Here is a 22,500-nt window from a genome sequence, read left to right as displayed (position 1 = left end):
AAGCTCGCATATTATAAAACATGATGAATTCATAAAGGCCACCTTTTCCAGCGAACAATTTTTTGAAACAAACAACATATTTGCTCTTAGAGGCGAAAACCTCTTCCTATTTCATTGCGTGCGTGAAGACAAGAAACTCAATCGTGTCAAATTACCATGTACTTCAGGTTCAAACCCTTTCCTGAAGAACATTTTCCTTGAATAACAAGAAAATGCTTTACTATTGCCATAAAAACTATCCAGCACACATATCATAAAACATGATGAATTCATAAAGGCCACCTTTTCCAGCGAACAATTTTTTGAAACAAACAACATATTTGCTATTATTGTGTGCGTGAAAAAAAAATTTCAATCATGTCAAATATGCGCAATATTACAACAAACTAAAATTTCAGGATCAAACCGTTTCCATGAAGAACCGTTTCCTTGAATAATGAAGCACAAAATGAACGACAAGCTTTCTTTCAAATAATTCTTGGCTGTCACATTACCTGAGGACTGTGCAGAGTTGATCACAGATCCACTTAAGGTGTTCGATTCGTTCTCTGTCTTTGTTAAACCCAAAAGTTACCAGAGAATTTTCCATTTGGTTTCAGTGTTCTACATAACAGCACACTTGGTAAATATTATTTTAGAAATGCAGCTCACTTTGATTTCTGCTCGACGGGCGACAGATTGTTGTCGAAGTCCATTACTCGTCGCTTTTGAGATTCCAGGTGTTGGTTTTCACCGCCTGCGTAGTTTATCCAACTGACTTGTTTAAGGATCCAGTAAAACGCCATTCGCGTTACATGACTTTCGACGCCATTGCAGGCTAAGTTAATTATTCTACTGTGTCCACCAGAGAAATCTACGCAGTTCCACTACCCTCTCGATCCTAAGAAAATACGCGCAGAAGGCTCTATGCACGAAGATACCACTTACCAGGGGAGTGACAGGCAAGACTTTTACCGACACGGAAGGAAAAAATAACAATAACACCGAACAAATGCCCTCCATTTCTAGACTGGGATTGCCTACGGCAACCCAGTAAATAGAATATCCCCAAACTTAAGAAGTCACAAAGTGCCCTATATATTAAGTGCGTTACTTGTGACCCAAGCACATTTCTATGTCGCAATCTGTTAACACCTACTCAAATTCTTTACATTCCTTCTCAAAGACAGTCTCAGACATAAATAGTTGGGTCACCTCATGTCAACATCTTCTGTTCCCTCCTCGTGCGTTCCCTGTCCCTCTCAATGTTGTTTATCGCAGTTCAGTAACAAAATCTTTCACACCAACTTTGAGAGGGAAGGAAGAGCTAGAAGTGTCCCAACAATTATGTCTGGGACTGTAGATTGCAGAGTAGGTCGGGAAATAAATTTAACACGGCATTACGTTGAATAATATGCAGCTTCAGCTTTAATCAAGAATTCGGTAAAGCTGAATGCGTTCATGAAATGATGTACCACTGGTAAGTAAACACAGAGAAACCTGCTTTGCATTTTATCGGCGTTATAACAGAGCAGTTCAGGAAGATAGAAGGACCTTTCAAGAGCGGTATTACGAGAACCACATGAAGGATTCAACAAATCTTTCATTGCTTTTCGTGGTCATCATTGTTTTTTCGTAAATATAAAATAGCGTCAAAGATCACGCAGTGGTGTCAAAATTAAATATTTCTGTCACTTAATGTGATTGTTCAAAAGCACTGAGGCAGTAACGTCCGTCAATCAAGACATGAATCACTGTAGTTGTTAGTAAAACGCTTAAAAGTTTTTTTAACTTGATACGCTTTTAGGCTAAAAGCGCCGACTCTTGAGTGGTTCGCTTTCCATGATTTACCTAAACCAACACCAGCACAATTATTGAGAGCAAGCCAATGTCGCCAGTGTCTACTTAGGATTAAATCGCAAACTTGTTCAGATTGACCGAAACGCTATTTAGGTTACCCGTAGCATTATATAGTAGGCCGAGAGAAGTTTCACTAAGGCTAACCATGCGGTTAGGCTACTCCTTAGAATTTCATAAAATGGCAGGTTTGAGAGTAATACACAGTAAAATACGACAATATGGTTCTACGAAGTCAGACAATTTAGTGAGATTGCTGGAGGCAAACGTGCCCCCAGCGAACAAGCGTTTTAATTTTGTTTTAAATAAGCGGTACAAATCGCCTTGCGATTTTACGACAGATATCTGTGTTACACAGCTAGTATAATGAGTTGAAAAAACAAAAACAATGAAAAGGATATATTTGTCGATTGCTTTGATTTCTCTCAGCTGAGCACAATGTAAACATCAAATTAAGCGGTTCAATATTTGCATACAAGAGGCGCTCGCGTTTAACTAAATACTCTCCTCTAAATAAAATGTTTGCCCTACTGTTTCCGAGGGGAAGTGAAATCATTTCATCGCAGTTCAAAATTTTCCAGGCAGATCAAGGACAGCTTTATTTTAGATCACAAAATATATATGTGAAGTCCTTTAGAAAAGGAATAAAGCAACCTGTCACGATATGGAAGCTCATTTTCGTGTTCAGTTCAGATGTTTGTTCCACTCTACCCTTTTGAAATCCGTCCACAGTGAACTAGCGTGGAACCTAGCTAAGTACAAAGAGAAAGCTCTTTCCTTGTCGCGAAATTTCTACGTTCATTGAGAGATTCACACAGGTGAGTGTCTTAATTTCGGAAAGTTGGCATTGTGCAGTTCCGGGGCACTCTGAAAATAAATAGCTGTCTAGCGGCTCCGAAGGAAAAGCTTCAGCTCGGACGAAGAAGGCTAAAGGCCACCGAAAATTCAGAAAAGGAAAAATTACAGATTGGATTACGAAAACCTTACGACATGTTTTGAAACTGCGTCGGAATTCCGATGTGTTATCCGGTAAGACAACTCTCTTTTTTACAACACAGTTTCGGAGGCAAAGACTGTGAAATTAAAAATGTCCAAAATTGTTATGAAATTCTAGTAGGTTGGTTGTCTGTCTCGGTTCATGTGCTCCTTAAGACTCGAAATAGTATTTTTGCCGATGATTGTTGCGTGAGGTTGTAATTTTTTTCTTTAAAATTTTTTCGGTGTTTTTCCGTGGAAACTTCAAATTTGCGAGAGAAGTCGGAGAAGAAGACAAACTCTTCCGCAATTGTCTGCCTCTACTTTAACTTCGAGCCTATTTTTTTCATTCGGTTGGGCAATATGGATATCATCTCTCTCGCGTTCTGCTTCGGTTTCGTCGATTTCAGGAAGAATTTTTGAAACTGTTGAACATCCTCATTCCCACACTTCCTACCACCTTATGATGTGATGATGAACTTTATTTCAGCGTCAGGTCTTCCAGCTGGCCATGGAAGGCCCACTAATAGGGGACACTAAATTAAAATACTGTCAGCACTAACTAATTATTCCTTTCTAAAGGACTTCACGTGGATATTATTACCTTTCTGTGCATTACAGCAATTAACAAATAAGTAAAATAATTCTGTTTTTTCCGCAGCATGGCGATTGGGGCGAAAGCTATTCTGTTGGTGGCGTTGTTCGTTCCTGTAACACAGGGTGTAACAACTTATAACACGGGAGCGGGTACGCTGTACACGCTTGCTGCAGTAGCAGATGTGACGCTGGAACGCTCATCAACCAATTTCAATTATTTGGAGTACCTTATTGTTTCGAAGCTCCCGCAGTATCCCAACAAGCGTTCTCTGGTAAAGTTTGAAGCCCTTCCAAGCGCCTGTCCGTCAGCCAAAATTAAATCCGCCAAGATGTACTTGTACTATGTGTACGCGCACAAGGCTAGCTGGCACTCCATTACTTTCACTCCTTTCATTCCCCGCTATATGCAGGTGCACTTGGTGAAGAAAGACTGGCGTGAGACAGAAGCCACCAGCTCCAGGCGCTACATTGGGGCTAACTGGGCTTCTCCGTGGTTAGGTTTGGATGGAACCGACGCAGAGGCAGTCCCGCAAGAATGGAATCCGGTTACAATCTTTCCCTTGCGCCCAGGAGGCTTCGTGGAGTTCGACATCACACCGGCAGTTAGGAGCTGGCGTAGCGGGGTACCTAATAATGGCGTGGTGATTCGTGCAGTCAATGAGCTGGAAGCAGGAAGATCCATTCGCTTTGCCAGCAAAGCGTATATTAAAGATTCCTATACGCATCCCTTTGCTAGGGTGCTCTGCGCTAAATGAAGAATATTCAGGCATTCCATTCCCCCATCAAGCCAGCGTTTTAAAGTAGAGTAGACAAGGCATATGAGGGTATTTGTATCTGCTTTTGAGCATTACAAATAAAGTGATATGAAAACGTACGAGAATCGTATTGTTTTCTGAGAAAAGAAGCGCGTGAATAACTAATGACAATCAGCCAATTTTCAATCGATTGCAGTCTTCTACCTTCTACCTTATTTCAAAAGAGAATTTATTGGTTCTCCACGCATCTTTTTTTCACGCCAAGTATTTTTTGCATGCTAGCAATTAAATGAAAAATTATCCCACTACACATTTTATGATGTGTTCAACTTTTCGCAATTGATCATGCGTCTTGAAGTCTGCAAGCGCCGTTTTACAGTTCAATAGAACAAGAGAAAACCAGACTTATTAAACTTTTATTGGTATTTGGAACTAAGTCATCTGATGCATCGGTGATCCAATACAACAACGTACTATTCAATGTTTCGGGAGCGAGAGAAACCCTGCAAATTAGAGGCGTTGTTTCCATACTTCAAAAATGCTCTGATATGTATTACAACTTTACCGGCCTAGCAGTATTTCAAATAACATACAAATGCCTTTGAGCAGCTTAAAACAACATAAGCGACAATACAAGTGATAGTTTCGCTACATCTTAAGGTTAAAAGCGTATCGTTAGGTGTCGTTAAATTTCAATTTTGATCTTTTAAATTTAAGTTTTGAAGATAAATTTGGACAAATCAGTTTGATATTAATGTTGACTTCCAAAGCTCTACCATCCACATTAGAGTCGTCTGACTAAAAGTCAGTCAGTAGCTATTTTCTCTTTCCTTGCCCATAGTAAAACAGACAACTGGTCTGTCCTTCTCGGTCTTGGTACGAGCCGGGACAGCAGGCCTTGCACTTGAGAGTTTCCTTGTCATAAAACGTCCCAACGGGACAGGCAACTATGAAACGAGAACATAATGGTATGGGATAATGCATTCAGTTTATAGTCAAAGTCTTGAAAGACTGCATCTGTTACTAAATCGCCGTTTACACGCGCTGAAAAATCGGCACGGCGCACCATATTTTTAGCATCGTACTCAAACCCTTTAGGGCAAAACCCATTTACCCAACCAACACCTATAGATTTTCTCTCCGGCTGCGCAATTCTTCTCGGTTCCAATTAAAATAATTGGAGCCGAGAGGAATTGGATAGACATCAAGGGATCATTGAAATGGCGGATAGACATCAAGGAATAGTCGCCTTCGATTCAAGGAGGAAACGTTAATAGTAGTCACAACGTTAAAAACGTTATTGTCGCCTTCGATTCAAGGAGGAAACATATCAAGATGTCCAAGAAAAACGCATTAGAAAAACAGTGGAAGAGAGCTTTTTTGTCATTAAGACGCATGTGGCCTGTTAGAGATGTCGACAGAGAAGCTTGTGGATGAAACCAAGTATTCAGGCCTGATTTTAAATGGCAGACGCGCAGTTTGATGAACAACAGTGTTATGTGAATTTCCGAATTACCAGAGACACATTTCAATTCATTTTGAACGAGATTGAGGGTGAAATAACGCGGCGAGATACAACAAGGCACCGCGCTGCTCCTGAATGCTAAGCGCTGACTTGCTTCTGACTTCTGTATCTCATCGGGTCAGCTTATTCCAGTCTTCAAGTTTTTCTTTGGCATACGAGAACGTGTTTGACGCCATTTTTGTGACAATTACACATGTACCAGGGATGGATTTATGACAAAATGCCCGAACTTGATACGGATATTAATATCGGCAGTGACTCGATTATCCTACCTCCAGGTGGGTATTATCGGCACCCCAAACATTTTTGTGCACTAGAGCCACAACTCATTTGGGACCGCTTGGTTTAGCCTAAGAATGGCCATCACGGTGCCAAAAGTGCCATGCGGCATGTTGTGCCGATTTTGTAGCCCGTGTAAATGGGGTCTAAGTAAACTTCATGCAAGCAAAACGTAAAAATCTAATGAATTGACATTTCGTGCCAGCAGATTCCTAAACTCTGTCAATTTTAACATGCAATGGCGAGAAATTCTAGTACTTTTAGCGGGCATACGAGACTCTCTATATGTTGCCATTTAATTTCCATTGGGTGGAGGGAGGGGGGGAAGGGGGGAGGAGAGCGGGAGGCAGGCCTTTATGTTGCCATTTAACATTCTTTATCAAGGTAATTAAATATGTGTCTTAAGAAGACGATTTTGTAAAACAACTCATTTAGTTTTTTTTTCATACAATTTCCAGAAAAACTCGCGTAGAATATTCCTGGCTATGCTGTAACCGACTCACCAAAACTGAGATACCTACTTAGCCTTGTTTTCCCAAGAACTAAAACTCCCTAACATCTCTTGCAAAATGTCTTCCTTCCACTCAGTTTGGCCCTCGAAGTCCTTTGAGAAACTACTTGTATTTGTACTTTCCAAACAACCATACAAAACAATGCGAAGTAGAAAGAAAAAATAAGATACAAAACAAAAGTTGCAAGTACTTACAATCGCTATAATATTGCACAGTATACAATACAAACAAAAACTGCCAAGGTTACTGAATACAACCAAAATTAAAATGCGGTACATTGACGGAAAACACTCTTATGTACAATCAACAAGAATGTGTGTAAAATTCTGCCATTTAGCAAAGAAAAGTTTTCGTTGTCCCGAGGTAACTGCTATGGATTTTTCTAGTTCTATCTTATCCTGCACTAATCTTTTGAAATCAATAAGAGATGATTTATCGTTATTTGGTGCATTAACATAAGCCCCTTTTGTAGTTATACCCCCACTGCGGTTTCACGACACTTCCTGACCAGTGGTCACGCGGAGGATCACATGATCCTTATACCGCTCGAACAACTACACACTAGTCGTGACTCCATCAGAAAGGCTCGTGAGGCATTCCTCATACACAGAGGAAAAACACTGGAGCCTGCAGGCCTTAACAGAAGAGATGAAATGTAATTTAGTTTAGCTACCTTTTAATTTTCTTTTGTTTTTTTCATCTTGTTATCATGTATTATTCTCTCTCCTCTTTTTTATGCATTTCCGTTTTTATAACACATCACGTAGCATTTTTATGTCATTTCCGGTAAATATAAAGATCTTGTTACTAGCATTTATCCATTCAATAAACCTGAAGAAGGCTGGTGTTGGCCAGCCGAAATATTGCAAGCAACAACGCCTATGTTCACGTTGTCTTGACCAACCTTTGCAGGATATTTTCTATTACAAAGAAAATACTTTCCGAGTATTATGAGATGATTGAGAGCTAAACATGGTGGACTCAATTGGCGAATAATTCCATATATAACTTTTTTTTTTGGGGGGGGGGGGGGGGGGGCAGATCTAACTGAAGGTTGCATAATTGCAAAATCCAATTTTGAAATTCAGACCAAAAGATTGACGCTTGCGCACATTCAACAAACAGGTGTGTAACAGTTTGATGTATTGCGGGGCAAAATGGACAGTGCCGAGACGAAACTTTTTCCAGTTTGTACAATAATGAGTTAGTAAATAAGATGTGGTGAATGATTTTGTATTGGAACATAATTAGTTTTGTTTCTTTTGTAGCTCGTTTTGACATTATTTGTTTGCAAGAGACCCACTGGACTGCAGATATTGAAATTTATCTAGAGGTGTGGCGGTACTGATTAGTTCGCGCCTTTACTACAATGTTAGGCAAATTCGTAGTGACAGTGATGGACGTGTTGTGAATATTTTACTGGACGTAGAGGATGAAACGATCAACCTTGTAAATGTTTATGCGCTTTCGTCCGACTTCCAGAGACGAATTTCCTTTTCGGATTTGGAGGGCTTCTTGTCCAATGTTTACGCTAACATTATACATTATCGGGGGGGGGGGGGGGGGGGGACTTCAATTGTATAGCTGATCCACGCTTGGACAAGCTGGGTGGGAACCCAAACGCTAGACAGTCTGCCGTTTCTGTTTTGACTGCTTTGAATTCGCAGCATAACCTAATCGATATTTGGCGGGTTCGTCATAAGGACCAACGGAGTTTTACTTGGACTGGTCGGAATCCTAATGATAATTCTCTCGTGCGCACCCGAATTGATAAATTCTTTATCAGCCGCTCTATTTCTCACTTTGTAATTGACACCTCGATTAAGGTCTTTGCTCATTCTGATCATGATTGTGTCACTCTTACATTAGATTTTGACTGTGTAAGGAGAGGGCCTGGCTTTTGGCATTTTAACAATGACTTGCTTTCCGATGTTTTGTTTCAAGCTGATATTGAGCATTTCTGGTCTGGGTAGCAAAACAAGTTACACCTTTTCGACAACCCTTTGGTCTAGTGGGATAGGGCTAAGCTTCATTTCAAGACAATTGCGATTAAACGTGCGAAGATTAGGGGCAAATTACGGCGTCACGAGCGCGCAAAATTGGAGCGTGAACTTGAGTGGCTGCAAGTAAAGGCTAATATTGGTAATAGCGTTGATATTGAGCAATATCTTTTGAAAAAAAGAGGAATTGAAGCAGTTGGATCTTAAAGAATTGGAATCTATTAAAATCAGGGCCAAAGCGCAGTTCTTTGAGGAGGGAGAAAAAAGAACTCGGTATTTCTATTCGCTCAAAAAGGCTCGCAAAGCGGGGCAAACCATACGTGTCTTAACAAAGGAAAACTTGGACACTGTTTCCCAACCACAAGATTGATAGCTGAGACGTACGGCTTTTATAAGGATCTTTTTTCTGCCGAGGAATGTGACGAATCTGCTCGTGATCGCCTTTTTAATGTTGATATCCCGAAGTTATCAGACGAGGCGCGTGCGTCGTGTGAAGGCTGAGTCACTGTGGATGAGTTGAGGAAAGCTTTGTTTTCTATGGAGAATAATAAGTCCCCCGGCGTTGATGGCTTAACCACTAATTTCTACAAGCACTTTTGGCCACTCCTGTGCGACAAATTAGCTCTTGTTTACAACTATGCGTTTGACACTGGCTGTCTTACGGTGTCTCAGCGACGTGGAATCATATCATTAGTTTTCAAAAAGGGTGATCGCACTCTACTCAAGAACTGGCGGCCGATCAGTTTGCTGACGACTGATTACAAAATCTTGACAAAAGCTCTAGCAAATCGACTCCAACGTGTGTTATCCTTGATTGTTCATTCTGACCTGACTGCATCTGTCAAGGGAAGAACTATAAATGACAATGCTCGTCTTTTGCATGATCCTATTTCCTACGCAAATGAATGTAACATTCCGCTCGCTCTTATTACTGTTGATCAACTGAAAGCTTTCGATAGGGTCTCCCATGATTTCTTATTTAGGTCCTTGGAGGCTTTTGGTTTTGGGCCGAGCTTTATGCGCTGGATTCGCGTTTTTTATAATTCTGTTTCTAGCTCTGTCAAGGTTAACGGATGGCTTACGGCTTTTATTGATTTGAAAAGAGGTTTAAGGCAGGGATGTGCCTTGTCTATGCCGCTCTATGTATTGATTGCTGAGACAATGGCACTTAACATACGGGCTAACCCGAACATACACGGTTTACGTCCGCCAGGCTCGGAGACTGCACTTAAGTTATCTCAATTTGCGGATGACACTACTTTGTTTTTGACGGATGATCAGTCCATCAATGAAGCATTTCGCACTTTTGAACTTTATGAACGTGTTTCGGGGGCGAGAATCAATCGAAGTAAATGTAAAGGACTGTGGTCTGGAGCTTTTTCTCGGCGAACGGATCAGTTGCAGGGATTCAAATGGTTTAACGACTACATTCCGAAAAAAATTCTTGGACAATTTATCGGGAATATTGACTGCTCCCGGGTAAACTGGGAATCGAAGATACAGAAACTCGATCATATTGTTGATGCTTGGCGCCATAGGGACCTCAGCTTTAAGGGTAAATCTTTTGTCATCAATGGGCTTTTGACGTCTACTTTGTGGTACAATGCTACGTCGCTATCCCTACCATCTCGGGCAGTGACACGGCTAGAGGAAGCTGTGTACCGTTTCTTTTGGAATGACAAGCACCCGTTAGTCAATAGGGGTATTTTATCCCTTCCTTTGAAAGGAGGTGGTTTTAATGTGGCTCGGCTCGAATTCAAGATAAAGGCTCTTAGACTCAACACACTGCGTAGACTACGCACTGGAGAAGACGCTCATTAGAAGCTTTTTACATCCCACTTTTTACGTGTCTCAGGTATGCAACTTGGTAAATGGACCCTTGCTACGGACTTTGCGCCACGTGATATCGACAGTAACGTTCCTGATTTTCACATGGAGCTTCTTTGCGCTTGGATCAACCACAAGTGTTACCATGAACGTACAGATATCCCTGATTCGTTGTCGGATATTTTCGTGGAACCACTGTTTAGGAACAAGCTCATCAATGTTAATAACAAGCCTCTTTTTTTCAGACACTGGGTTTCATGCGGCCTCGTTCGTGTTAAGGATATTTGCTATGAAGCTGTCCCGGGATTTCTGCCTATCAAGGCTGTGCATGAGATTCTTATGGCCCATGACTCCTGCAGAGATCGTACTTTTAATCAGACTGCACGTGAGCTGAGTGAAGTTCTCGGAGCCATTCCTGCAAAGTGGAAGTTGAAAGTAATCAACGGTGACTCTGTGTCTCCATCTGCTGCACAGCCAAGTTTTTGTATGTTACCATCTGCACCTGGAAAACCTCCCACAAGTATTCTCGATTGCAAGACTCGCCATTTATACCGGCATTTTCATAAAAGTGAGCAAATTTCGACTCCTGGGCTTGATTACTGGCGTACTAAGTTTCAGCTTCAGGCACCCTTTAACTCGTCGTTCTGGAATACTGTCTACTCACCTCTGGTCACTAATAAGCACGGGGACTTAAATTGGAAGGTTGCCCATAAAGTGTTACTAACGGCCTTGCAACTGAATAGAATGGGTGTCTATGCATCGGAAAATTGTCATCGCTGTGGCGTCATGGAAACGATCGAGCATGAGTTGGTTGAGTGTCCTGTGGTGTCATTTTTGGGACCAGGTGCAAGGCTTTGTTGACAAGATCACTGGAAGCAGTTTAAGTCTAACCACCAAGATAAAGCTCTTGGGATGGATTCCGGAAGAAGTTATTCAAGTATCAAAGAATGTAGCTAATTTAGTTAACGGGACCTTAACGATTGCTCGTTTTTCAATTCATAAGGCTGCGGTTAATTTCATACTTAACAAGGAAGTTACACCGATACTTTCAATTTTTGGAGCTATTGTTAAGTCGATTATCCGTTTTCAGTTTAAGGTTTATATGTCAAAAGGAACGCAATATTTGTTTCCTGGAATTTGGTGCGTTGGATATGCTTTTGTGAAATTAGTAAACAATGCATTAGTATTTACGATGTAAGAGTTTATCATGATTATGCTTGTAACTAGTATTTGATTAATGTAGCAATTTCTTTTTACTTGTAAATAAAAAAGCTCTTTTTGAGCCTTTTAGACATAAAAAAAATCACATATGGCTTGTAAATAAAAAAGCTCTTTTTGAGCCTTTTTAGGCAAAAAAAAAATCACATATGGCTCAGGGACCGATTAATCTCTCCCTCTTTGGATCGAAAGTAGCACGGGGGACCCCAGAACGAGTTTTTACAATTTTTTTTTCCCTTAATACGTAATTTACGAATGCGCATGCGTTCTGTACTGTGTGCTTACCACATGAACAAGAGCAAGGAAAAAAAATCAGAACTATAGACTATCCCTAGTTTTTATTACACTAACAGAGGAGCTGCGAGCAGTCAAGGGGTTGTGATTTAGTTCCGTGGTAATTTGTGATATTTAGTGCAATCTTTTGCGGTTTTTTGAAAGTTTCTTCCGTGATTGTTCTCGAAGAGTTTGAAGGGTTTGTATTTGTAAGATATTTATTCGAAAGAGCGTTTTGAGGACAAGTTAAGAAGAGATTTTGGTTCTGCCCTCCGGGAAGCCAAGATGGCTGACCGGAAAGGTCGAAGCGTTACTTTCGATGCGATTCACTTGAGAGACCTGAAGACTGGTTTTACTTCGGATATTGTGGTATTTCAAGATCTTGGAGGAGGAGAGTATTTGGTGGAATTTTCGAGTGTGAGTGATGCAGAAGCGCTTGTTGAAGAAGGCTTCGATGTCAGCGAACTACATGTTTCTTGTCACCCGCCTCACGCTCAGTCTATTAATGTCAGCATAATGGGTTTACGATCGTATATCGAGGATAAGGAAGTCAGAAAGGTGCTATCCCAATATGGAGAGATTAAAGGAGATGTTATCCAGCTAAAGTACAGAGCTGATCATGAATTAGCCGGCTTGGAAAATGGCAACAGGCTCGTGAGAATGCTCTTAACCGAGAAATCGATTCCTTATTCTCTTCGGATTGGAGGAGAGTGGTGTCGGATAATCCACAACAACCAGCAACCTGTGTGCGGAGAATGCAAAGAGTTAGGCCACACGAGGAAACGATGTCCGCAAATTGAATGCAGGATTTGTAAAGAGAAAGGTCATTTGTCGTATGTGTGTGACAAACGGCTCGTTCAAGCTGAAGAACCGAGAAAACAGGAGGATCAAGTAGTGGAGGTTGTACATTTGGAACCGGCGAAAACGTCTAGCGATAATGATATTGTTAACGTAAAAGGATCTAATGATGATGAAGGAAACATTGTGCAACAAGAGAGTAATGAAACGGCTAAGGACACAGTTAATACATCGGAGGCTATGGACACGGAGCACGCGGTTCAGGGATGCAAAAGGCAGATTTCGGACTCTGATTCCGACGGAAAAACTCAGCATCGACGGGCAAGAATCCACCCTGTCCCAAACTTGGGTGATGGTAAGCAAAGAGATAAGAATGCTGCTACATCTGCTGCTAAAAAGGCCCATACCGATAATGTTCCATGATGGCAAAATCGTATTTATTCTTTTTTTTCCTGATTCTATTAATGACTATTCTGGCTAGTATTAATTGCAATGGCCTTCGCTGTCCGGACAAACGAAAAATGGCTTTTTCTTTTTTTAAGAGAAACAGGTTTGACGTAATTTTTCTGCAGGAAACACACTGGACGGTTGACTTAGATATGCTAATAAAACGCGAGTGGGAGGGTGATGCTTTTTTTGCCCATGGGACGAACTCTTCTCGAGGTGTGGCCATATTGATTGCTTCACGCCTGGATTACAATGAGAAGCAAATTCGGAGGGATAACGAAGGTCGTGTTTTGAATATTCTTTTGGAAATTGACGATCGCACGCTTAACTTGATTAATGCTTATTCCCCATCAAAAGATTCTCAGCGCCTTGCTTTTTTCTCGGATTTGAATAGGTTTCTGTCGGATTCAAACGATAACATCTTGGGAGGCGATTTTAACTGTATTTTTAACTCGCGCTTGGATAATCTCGGTGGGGTTCCTAATGCGCGTCAATCCACGTCCGTGCTTCTAAGTGCCCTCAATACACGTTTTTGTTTGGTGGACGTTTTGAGGGAACGACGTAAGGACGCAATTTCACGTGGACAAGTAGAGATCAAAGAGATCCATCTCTTTTCATCCGCACACGTATTGATTACTTTTTTATTTGTAAACCCATTAACCAAAGTGTAACCGCAACGGATATTCAACCGTATCCCCACTCGGATCACGATTGCTTGACTCTGACCATTGATTTTGAAAGAATTGAACGCGGCCCGGGATACTGGCACTTTAATAACGAGCTTCTTGCGGACGGTGTTTTCCAAGAGGAAATCGAGCGTTGCTGGTCAAATTGGGTTGAAGAGTTCGAAAAATTTGCTAACCCGTTGGAGGGGTGGGAGAAAGCAAAGTTAAGCTTTAAGCGGATTTCTATTAGACGGGCGACGATTATTGGAAAAATTCGGCGTCATGAACGGTTTGTTTTACAGAGTAGATTGGATAAGCTTCAGGAGCGGGCAAAGAATGGTACTACTGGCGATATAGAGCAATATCTCTTAGCAAAGGAGGGCTTGAGGCAGTTCGAACTTAAGGAGTTAGAGGCTATTAAAATACGAGCAAAAGCGCAGCTTGTCGAGGAAGGTGAAAAGAGTACTCGTTTCTTTTTTTCTCTTGAGAAATGTCGTCGTTCAGCACAAACCATACGTGTTTTAACGAAGGATAACATGGATACCGTTACTGAAACTAGGGGCTTGCTTGGGGAGGCCTTTTCGTTTTATAAACAGCTTTACACGGCGCAGCCTTGTGACGAAAAGGTACAAAGAGAATTCCTAGATGGAGCATACCCCGAACTTGTAGAGAATGCGCGAGACTCTTGTGAAGGAGAGATTACAGCTGGGGAGTTAAAAAGGGCTGTTGATGCGATGGAGAAGGATAAGTCGCCTGGTCTTGATGGCATTACTACCAATTTTTATAAGCATTTCTGGAACCTGTTAGGTGATAAATTAGTTCACGTCTATAACCATGCGTTTCGGGTTGGCCGCCTTTCGGTGTCACAACGGCGAGGTGTAATTTCTTTATTATTCAAGAAGGGTGACCGTACTCAGCTGAAAAATTGGAGGCCCATCACTCTTCTTACGACCGATTATAAGATTCTATCTAAAGCGCTTGCGAATAGGCTACACGAGGTGTTGCCGCTCATCATTCACTCAGACCAAACTGCCTCCATTAGGGGGAGAACAATCAATGACAATGCTCGGTTATTACACGATGTAATTGCGTATGCTAACACTTACTCTGTGCCACTTGCTGTTGTAAGTGTCGACCAGATGAAAGCCTTCGACAGAGTATCGCACGATTTCCTGTTCAAGTGCCTTAAGCGCTTTGGCTTTGGCCCTTCCTTTATCCAGTGGATCCAAGTTCTATATAATTCTGTGTCAAGTTCCGTTAAGGTTAACGGCTGGTTAACTGCTTTTGTCCATTTGGAGAGAGGATTAAAGCAAGGCTGTCCGTTATCTATGCCTCTATATGTTCTAACGGCTGAATCTATGGCTCTCAATATTCGTTCAAATCCAGGAAGCCATGGTCTTAAACCTCCTGGTTCCGAAAACGAAGTTAAGTTATCCCAGTTCGCTGACGACACGACCATTGTGGAAACCTTTCGAGTTTTCGACCGGTATGAACTCGCCTCTGGGGCTAAAATCAACCAAAGTAAATGTAAAGGACTGTGGTCTGGAGCATTTTCTAGGCGAACTGATCAGTTGCAAGGATTCGAATGGTCTAACCACTATATTCCCGAGAAAATTCTGGGCCAATTTATCGGGAATATTGACTGCTCGCGGGTAAACTGGGAATCAAAGATACAAAAAATCAATAGCATTGTTGATGCTTGGCGCAATAGGGACCTTAGCTTTAAGGATAAAGCTTTGGTAATAAATGGGGTCTTAACGTCCACTTTATGATATCATGCTACGTCGCTATCCCTACCATCCTGGGCAGTGACACAGATAGAGGAAGCTGTGTACTGTTTCTTTTGGAATGACTAGCACCCGTTAATCAATAGGGGTATTTTATCCGTTCCTTTGAAAGAAGGTGGTTTTTTTAATGTGGCTCGGCTCGAACTCAAGATAAAGGCTCTTAGACTCCATACACTGCGTAGACTACTCACTGGAGAAGAAGCTCATTGGAAGCATTTTACATCGTATTTTTTACGTGTCTCAGGTAAGCACCTTGGTAAATTGACCCTTGCTACGGACTTTGCCCCACGTAATATCGACAGTAACGTTCCTGCTTTTCACAAGGAGCTTCTTTGCGCTTGGATCAATCACAAATGTTATCATGAGCGTACAGATGTCCCTGATTCGTTGTCGAATATTTTCTCGGAGCCACTGTTCAGGAACAAGCTTATCAATGTTAATAACAAGCCTCTCTTTTTCAGAGACTGGGTTTCATGCGGCCTCGTTCGTGTTAAGGATATTTGCTATGAAGCTGTACCGGGCTTTCTGCCTGTCAAGGCTGTGCATGAGATTCTTATGGACCATGGCTCCTGCAGAGATCGTACTTTTAATCAGACTGCACGTGAGCTGAGTGAAGTTCTCGGAGCCATTCCTGCGAAGTGGAAGTTGAAAGTAATCAACGGTGACTCTCCGTCTCCATCTACTGCACAGCCAAGTTTTTCTATCTTACCATCTGCACCTGGAAAACCTCCCACAAGTATTCTTGATTGCAAGACTCGCCATTTCTACCGGCATCTTCATAAAAGTGAGCAAATTTCGATTCCTGGGCTTGATTACTGGCGTACTAAGTTTCAGCTTCAGGCACCCTTTAACTCGTCTTTTTGGAATACTGTCTACTCACCTCTGGTCACTAATAAGCACGGGGACTTAAATTGGAAGGTTGCCCATAAAGCGTTACTAACGGCCTTGCAACTGAATAGAATGGGTGTTTATGCATCGGAAAATTGTCATCGCTGTGGCGTCATGGAAACGATCGAGCATGAGTTGGTTGAGTGTCCTGTGGTATGTCATTTTTGGGACCAGGTGCAAGGCTTTGTTGACAAGATCACTGGAAGCAGTTTAACTCTTACCACAAAGATTAAGCTCTTGGGTTGGATTCCGGAAGATGTTATTCAACTATCAAAGAATTTAATCTAGTTAACTGGACCTTAACGATTGCTCGTTTTTCAATTCATAAGGCTGCAGTTAACAAGGAAGTCACCCCGATACTTTCAATTTTTGGAGCTATTGTTAAGTCAATTATCCGTTTTCAGTTTAAGGTTTGTGTGTTAAAAAGAACGCAATATTTGTTTCCTGGAGTTTGGTGCATTGGATATGCATTTGTCAAACTAGAGAACAACGCGTTAGAATTTACGATGTAAGAGTTTAAAAAGATTCTGCTTGTAACTAGTATTTGATTAAGTATCTTTTCTTTTTACTTGTAAATAAAAAGCTCACTTTGGGCCTTTTTAGAAAGGAAAAAAAAAATCACGCATGGCTCAGGGACCGATTAATCACTCCCTCTTTGGATCGAAAGTAGCACGGGGGACCCCAAAACGAGTTTTTGTAACTTTTTTGCCCTTAATACGTAATTTACGAATGCGCATGCGTTCTGTACTGTGTGCTTACCACATGAACAAGAGCAAGGAAAAAAAATCAGAACTATAGACTATCCCTAGTTTTTATTACACTAATAGAGGAGCTACCGTAGTCGAGGTGTTAACCACATGTGGCTCAGGGACCCATTAATCTCTCCCTCTTTGGATCGAAAGTAGCACGGTGGACCCCAAAACGAGTTTTTGCCATTTTTTTTTTCCTTAATACGTATTTTACGAATGCGCATGCGTTCTGTACTGTGTGCTTACCACATGAGCAAGAGCAAGGAAAAAAATTCAGAACTATAGACTATCCTTAGTTTTTATTTCTCTAAAAGAGGCGCTACCGTAGTCAAGGGGTTAATCACATATGGCGCAGGGACCGATTAATCTCTCCCTCTTTGGATTGAAAGTAGCACGACCGAGTTTGATTACACTAATAGAGGAGCTACTGCAGTCAATTGGTTAATAATCTGTTAGCTGCTCGTCAATCTGTTTTATCTGTGGTTGGTTTTGTCCGTCGAGTGTGTTTCTTCATTATCCTTGTTTTAAAGGACGTTGTCTGTCAGTTTTTTGTCGTTTTTAAGCTAAGTGATCGTCGAGAAGTCGTCAAGTGAAAGAGTTTATTTCACCTTCAGGGAGGCCACGATGGCCGAAAGGAAAGGTCGGAGCGTCACTTTTAAGTTGCCGTACAAGATGAATGTTGGTTTACTGAAGACTTCGATTGAACATGATGTTTCTTTTTCTATTACTGTTTTCCAAGATCTGGGTAATAACGAGTATCTTGTTGAGCTGGATTCCAAGGAAGGAGCTGATGCACTTATTGACGAAGGGTTTGATTTTGAAGATGTTCATGTTGGTGTTCATCTCCCGCATGGTTGTTTACTAATGTCAGCATTTTGGGGCTTCGTTCGTATGTTGAGGATGAGATGGTCGTGGAATCATTATCGCAATACGGTGAGATTAAGAGTGATGTTATTAGATTAAAGTATAAGGCTGATCATGATCTTTCGGAAATTGAAAATGGTAATCGGTTGGTCAAGATGGTTATCACAGCGAAATCTATTCCGTACTCTATTAGAATTGGTGGAGAGTGGTGCCGCATAATCCATAACAATCAGCTGCCTGTTTGTAACGAATGCAGAATTTGTAAGCAAAAAGGCCATATGTCATACGTTTGTAGTCAAAAGGATAAGCAAATATCTCACGAAGTTTCATCAGAAGACGTATCTGGCTCAGTTAATGAGAAGGTGTCGGTTACTGAGAATGATCCCAAAGCTAACGAGAAGGTGTTTGTCACTGACGCTGATCCCACAATTAATGAGAAGGTGTCTGTTGCTGGTTTTGACTCCAAAACTAAAGAGAAGGTGTCTGTTACTAAGGTTGATCCCAAAACAAGTAAGAATCCCGTAGATGAAAAGACCGGAGATGATTTTAGTGAAGTAGAAATGGATGTACAAGAGGAACATGGTCGAAAACGATCATGTCCAACGGAATCGGACTCTGACACGAATTACCAAGCCGTCGATCAAAATATAATCCTGTTGCGAGACAAAGGGACAAAAGTAATGTTTAAAAACAATCGGCTTCTTAACAGTGTACACAAAGTGCAGATATTTCATTTTTCTTTTTTGGTCCTGACCCTTAGTTTAAATACAAGGGGCCTTAGGTCGTCTGATAGATGGCAGACTGCTTTCACTATTTTTCGAAGAGGCCGTTTTGACATAGTTTGTTTACAAGAGACCCACTGGACTGCAGAGCTTGAAATGGAAATTAAGCGTGATTGGGACGGTGAGGTATTTGTTAGCCATGGAACTAATTTAGCTCGAGGTGTTGCGGTTTTGATTAGTTTGCGCGCCTGGAGCACAATGTGAGGCAAACTCGAAGTGACAGCGATGACCGTATTTTAAGTATTTTGCTGGATGTGGATGATCAAACAATTAACGTTGTAAGTGTCTATGCGCCTTCGACCGATATCCAGAGGCGAGTTTTCTTTAAGGATTTGGAGGGTTTCTTAACGAGTGTTTATGTAAACTACTTGGTGGGGATTTTAACTGCGTTTTGGATGTACGTTTGGACAAGCAACCAAGGGGGGGATTTGGATGCTCGTCAGTCTGCCGCTGGTGTTTTGAAAATGATATCTGCTAGGCACGATTCAAGGGACATGTGGAGGGAGAGACATAGAGGCGAGCGAGACTATACATGGACGGGGAAGGTTGGTTCTGGTGACTCATTTGTTCGGACGCGCATCGATTTTTTCCTGGTTAGTAAGGTCCTTGATCAGTTTGTTTCTTCTGTGGAAATTAGGCCATACGCGCATTCGGATCATGATTGTATAGTGCTAGTTTCGGATTTTGATAGGGTGCAGCGTGGTCCTGGATTTTGGCACTTTAATAATGAGCTTTTAACTGAGACACTTTGTTTCAAGCGGACTGATTGAGAAATTTTGGGGCGATTGGAAGAACAGGTTTAACGACTTTCTGGGTCCTTTAAGATGGTGGGATCGTGCTAAGCAAGAGTTTAAGTTGATTGCAATTAAAAGAGCTAAAATTTGACGCAAAGAGCAGTCCCACGAGCGTTTTCAACTAGAGAATCAATTAAGGACTTAAGTTATCTTCAGGGGCATCGTAAATATTTCCATTCAAAGTCTTGTCCGCAAGCATCACAAGCTCCTTGCGAGCAGTTAACATTGCAATACATGTATTTAGTGCCCTATGTAATGACCGCAGCGGAAATATCAGAGTTTGTATGGGAATGTAGCGATCTTTCGTAAAAGATCGAAGTATAGGAAAGAAATTCAATAAGAACGACGTAGTTCGACTATTCTGTGTGCTACTTGAGTTTGCGTTGTGATTTTGGGTCGTTTCAAAGCGTTTCCAGCGAGGTTTAGATTCACCGTTATCCTCTTTATATATCAGCTTCGCCGCCAAGAACGTTTCTTGACTAAAACTCGAACCGAAAGAAGTTTGAAACGGAATTTAAAGAGACTTTATAAACGTTGTCTGCCTTGATGTGGCGTGATAGCTACAGTCTCAGACATAAATAGTTGGGACACTTCATGTCAACACATTCTGTTCCCTCCTCGTGCGTTCCCTGCCCCTCTCAATGTTGTTTATCGAGAGGGAAGGAAGAGGCAGAAGTGTCCCAACAATTATGTCTGGGACTGTGTAAAAGAGGAATTCTTAATATGTGTGTCCTGGGTGGCTGCAATGGCGGGAAATCGTATCACACACGTGTAGGCGTATCAGAGCGACTGGGAGTAATGAACGATTGTAAGCCGAATGAAAAATCGTTACAGGAAATAAGTGTTCGCTTATTTTCTTAAAAGAGTGCAAATTCAAAATTAAAAGAAAAAAAGATAACGATTTCAACGTTCTCGTTTGGGTTGAAGTAGCGATTGCGTGAAATCTCAACATTTGTCATATGGTAAAGATACATCTTTGGGTTAATTGAAAACAAATAATTCGCGCTATAGTAGAAGGTGGTCATAGGTTGTTACTATTCCCAAAAAAGAGGCGGCGTTAATTGCACAGATATGTCGGACTACGTTTATGATGAAGTTTATCGATAGAGACGCCGAAGCATCTAGCGTCTGTGATGAGGATGATGTCCGTTGCAGTACAAGTTGAGAGTTTGAGCGCACGAGATGTGAGGCGAGTTTACCTTATTACTTGTATTCAAGCAAACAGAGACATTGTTCCCACACGCAAAGCTTTCGCGTGTATTGTTTTAGACGCATTTGACAATGCAGTTCCTAAGTCCAATTGTACAGTTATCCATCGGCGGAAGTCTAGTGTACAGATGGTGTCACTGTTCAACGGGTCACCATAACGGGTCACCATACTTTTCAGATACTTTTTTCAAAATGTCCGTTGCATATACAACGCAATACTAAAGGACAAGAAAGTGTTGATTTTACTTAAGTGAAACTGCCTATTTTCATTCCATGTTGATACATGTACGACGAGTTATTTAGATTTGCAGCATGGTGACACGATTGTTCCCTTACTAAACAATCCAAACCATCTTTATTGAATTATACGATGGTGACCCGTGGACACGTCAGGTGCAAGGTCTTCTATTGGGGTTCTCAGGGCAGTTTTTACGTCGTTTGATATGACTGGCCCATTATAGGTCTCTTCCATCATTTGTGGCTGAGTATTCTGTTGTATCACTAGTTTTTAAGGGATGTATTTTGTGAGAAGTTTGCCAACCGGATGTCACCATTTGGTGCAAAATCACGAATCAGCATAGCGAGTAAACGTTCTACGACTAGTTGTGGATTTCACACCAACCACCTCGAATGATGAGGCCCTGTTAGGGGTAAATTCCGACAAGCGACATGGCCTTGAACCGGCGACATGATAGCCACGAACTGGCGACGACCGACAAACTATTACAACGAATTAGCGAAAGCGACACAAATGTCAAGACTGACCGACAGCGAATTTCAGAATTGTGAATGTTCTGCGGACTGCGGAACATTTGCGCGTACACAATTCGTCGTAATTACTTAATAATGATCATTGTTAACAATAATGGCCAATTATGGCTAATAAGGGTCCAATAAAGGCGAACATCTCATTTTACTGCTGTTTTGATTGTTTCATGTGATTGACGTATTCAGTGCATCACTCCCTTTGAGGACTTTTCCGCTTTGCGTATCATGTTCTCCCTGCATGACCCACGCGCGCACTCCATCAGTCTGTCAGAGAGATACTTTTTTCTCTATTGATCGCGTTCATCTCGGTGTTCCAAATCGTAAGCGAGTTATTGAAATACATCACTATCAGAGTCATAAGCGAGTCGTCGGAGTGCCGAACTTGTGCACGGTCAGAGTCACGTGACGGGTCTATTCAACATCAGAGACCGCGCTATTGTTTAACCCTTTGAAGTTTGCCGAGTTTCATAACCAGTCCCCTCTACTAACTATGATTTTTCACAGACCTTTTGTAAACGCATGCCTTGCGGATAATGAATGGTCGATAATGTCCTTCCTCCTGGGTTGTTATAGTTACAGAAAAGCACAGTCTGACAACTAAATCAGAGTTGAACTCGGAAGAAACATTAGACTCTTGCACTACCAGAATTGTAGAAACGCTATTATAGCTCGATTGCTTTGCCAGATTAGGCCTTTATTCACTTGTATAGTTTCTTAGATGGAATTTCATTGACTTCAACAACTATTCCAAGTAGTCTGAATAGGTATTAAACATTAAAAAAGGTCTCAAAACCCTGGGCTTAAAAGTACTAAAGATAGAGGCCGTATGTTCCGTTGGCGTCGTTCCAGCGAATGGGGATTGTCAGAGGGGCAACGAGCTAAAATTTATTACTGAAATTCCGACAGGCGACACAAGAATGTTCCGAAATTGCGACATAGCTAGCTGTGAAAT

General features: G+C 41.5%; 2 protein-coding genes across 5 annotated transcripts in view; both read left to right on the top strand.

Annotated features, from left to right (window-relative positions):
* LOC138059869 (uncharacterized) overlaps positions 1-4,282 on the top strand; it is an 8,052-nt gene extending 3,770 nt beyond the window's left edge. For 3 of the 4 annotated variants that reach the window (XM_068905515.1, XM_068905516.1, XM_068905514.1), the window contains exon 2: positions 3,473-4,282. In XM_068905515.1, the coding sequence (XP_068761616.1) occupies positions 3,474-4,163 (690 nt within the window). In that variant the 5' untranslated portion in view covers position 3,473 and the 3' untranslated portion in view covers positions 4,164-4,282. Of the gene's footprint in view, positions 1-2,577; positions 2,655-3,472 lie in introns of those variants that run through there. The other variant, XM_068905517.1, reaches the window with a different exon arrangement.
* Positions 4,283-19,014: 14,732 nt separating this feature from the next.
* LOC138059765 (uncharacterized) overlaps positions 19,015-22,500 on the top strand; it is a 12,814-nt gene continuing 9,328 nt past the window's right edge. The window contains exon 1 of the mRNA XM_068905374.1: positions 19,015-19,055. Coding sequence (XP_068761475.1) covers positions 19,030-19,055 — 26 coding nt within the window. The 5' untranslated portion in view covers positions 19,015-19,029. The remainder of the gene's footprint in view (positions 19,056-22,500) is intronic.

The sequence above is a fragment of the Montipora capricornis genome, chromosome 8, assembly GCF_036669925.1.
Source record: "Montipora capricornis isolate CH-2021 chromosome 8, ASM3666992v2, whole genome shotgun sequence".
Taxonomy (NCBI): Eukaryota; Metazoa; Cnidaria; class Anthozoa; order Scleractinia; family Acroporidae; genus Montipora; species Montipora capricornis.
Note: the sequence above shows the minus strand (reverse complement) of the source record. Positions and strands in the feature narration are given on the sequence as shown.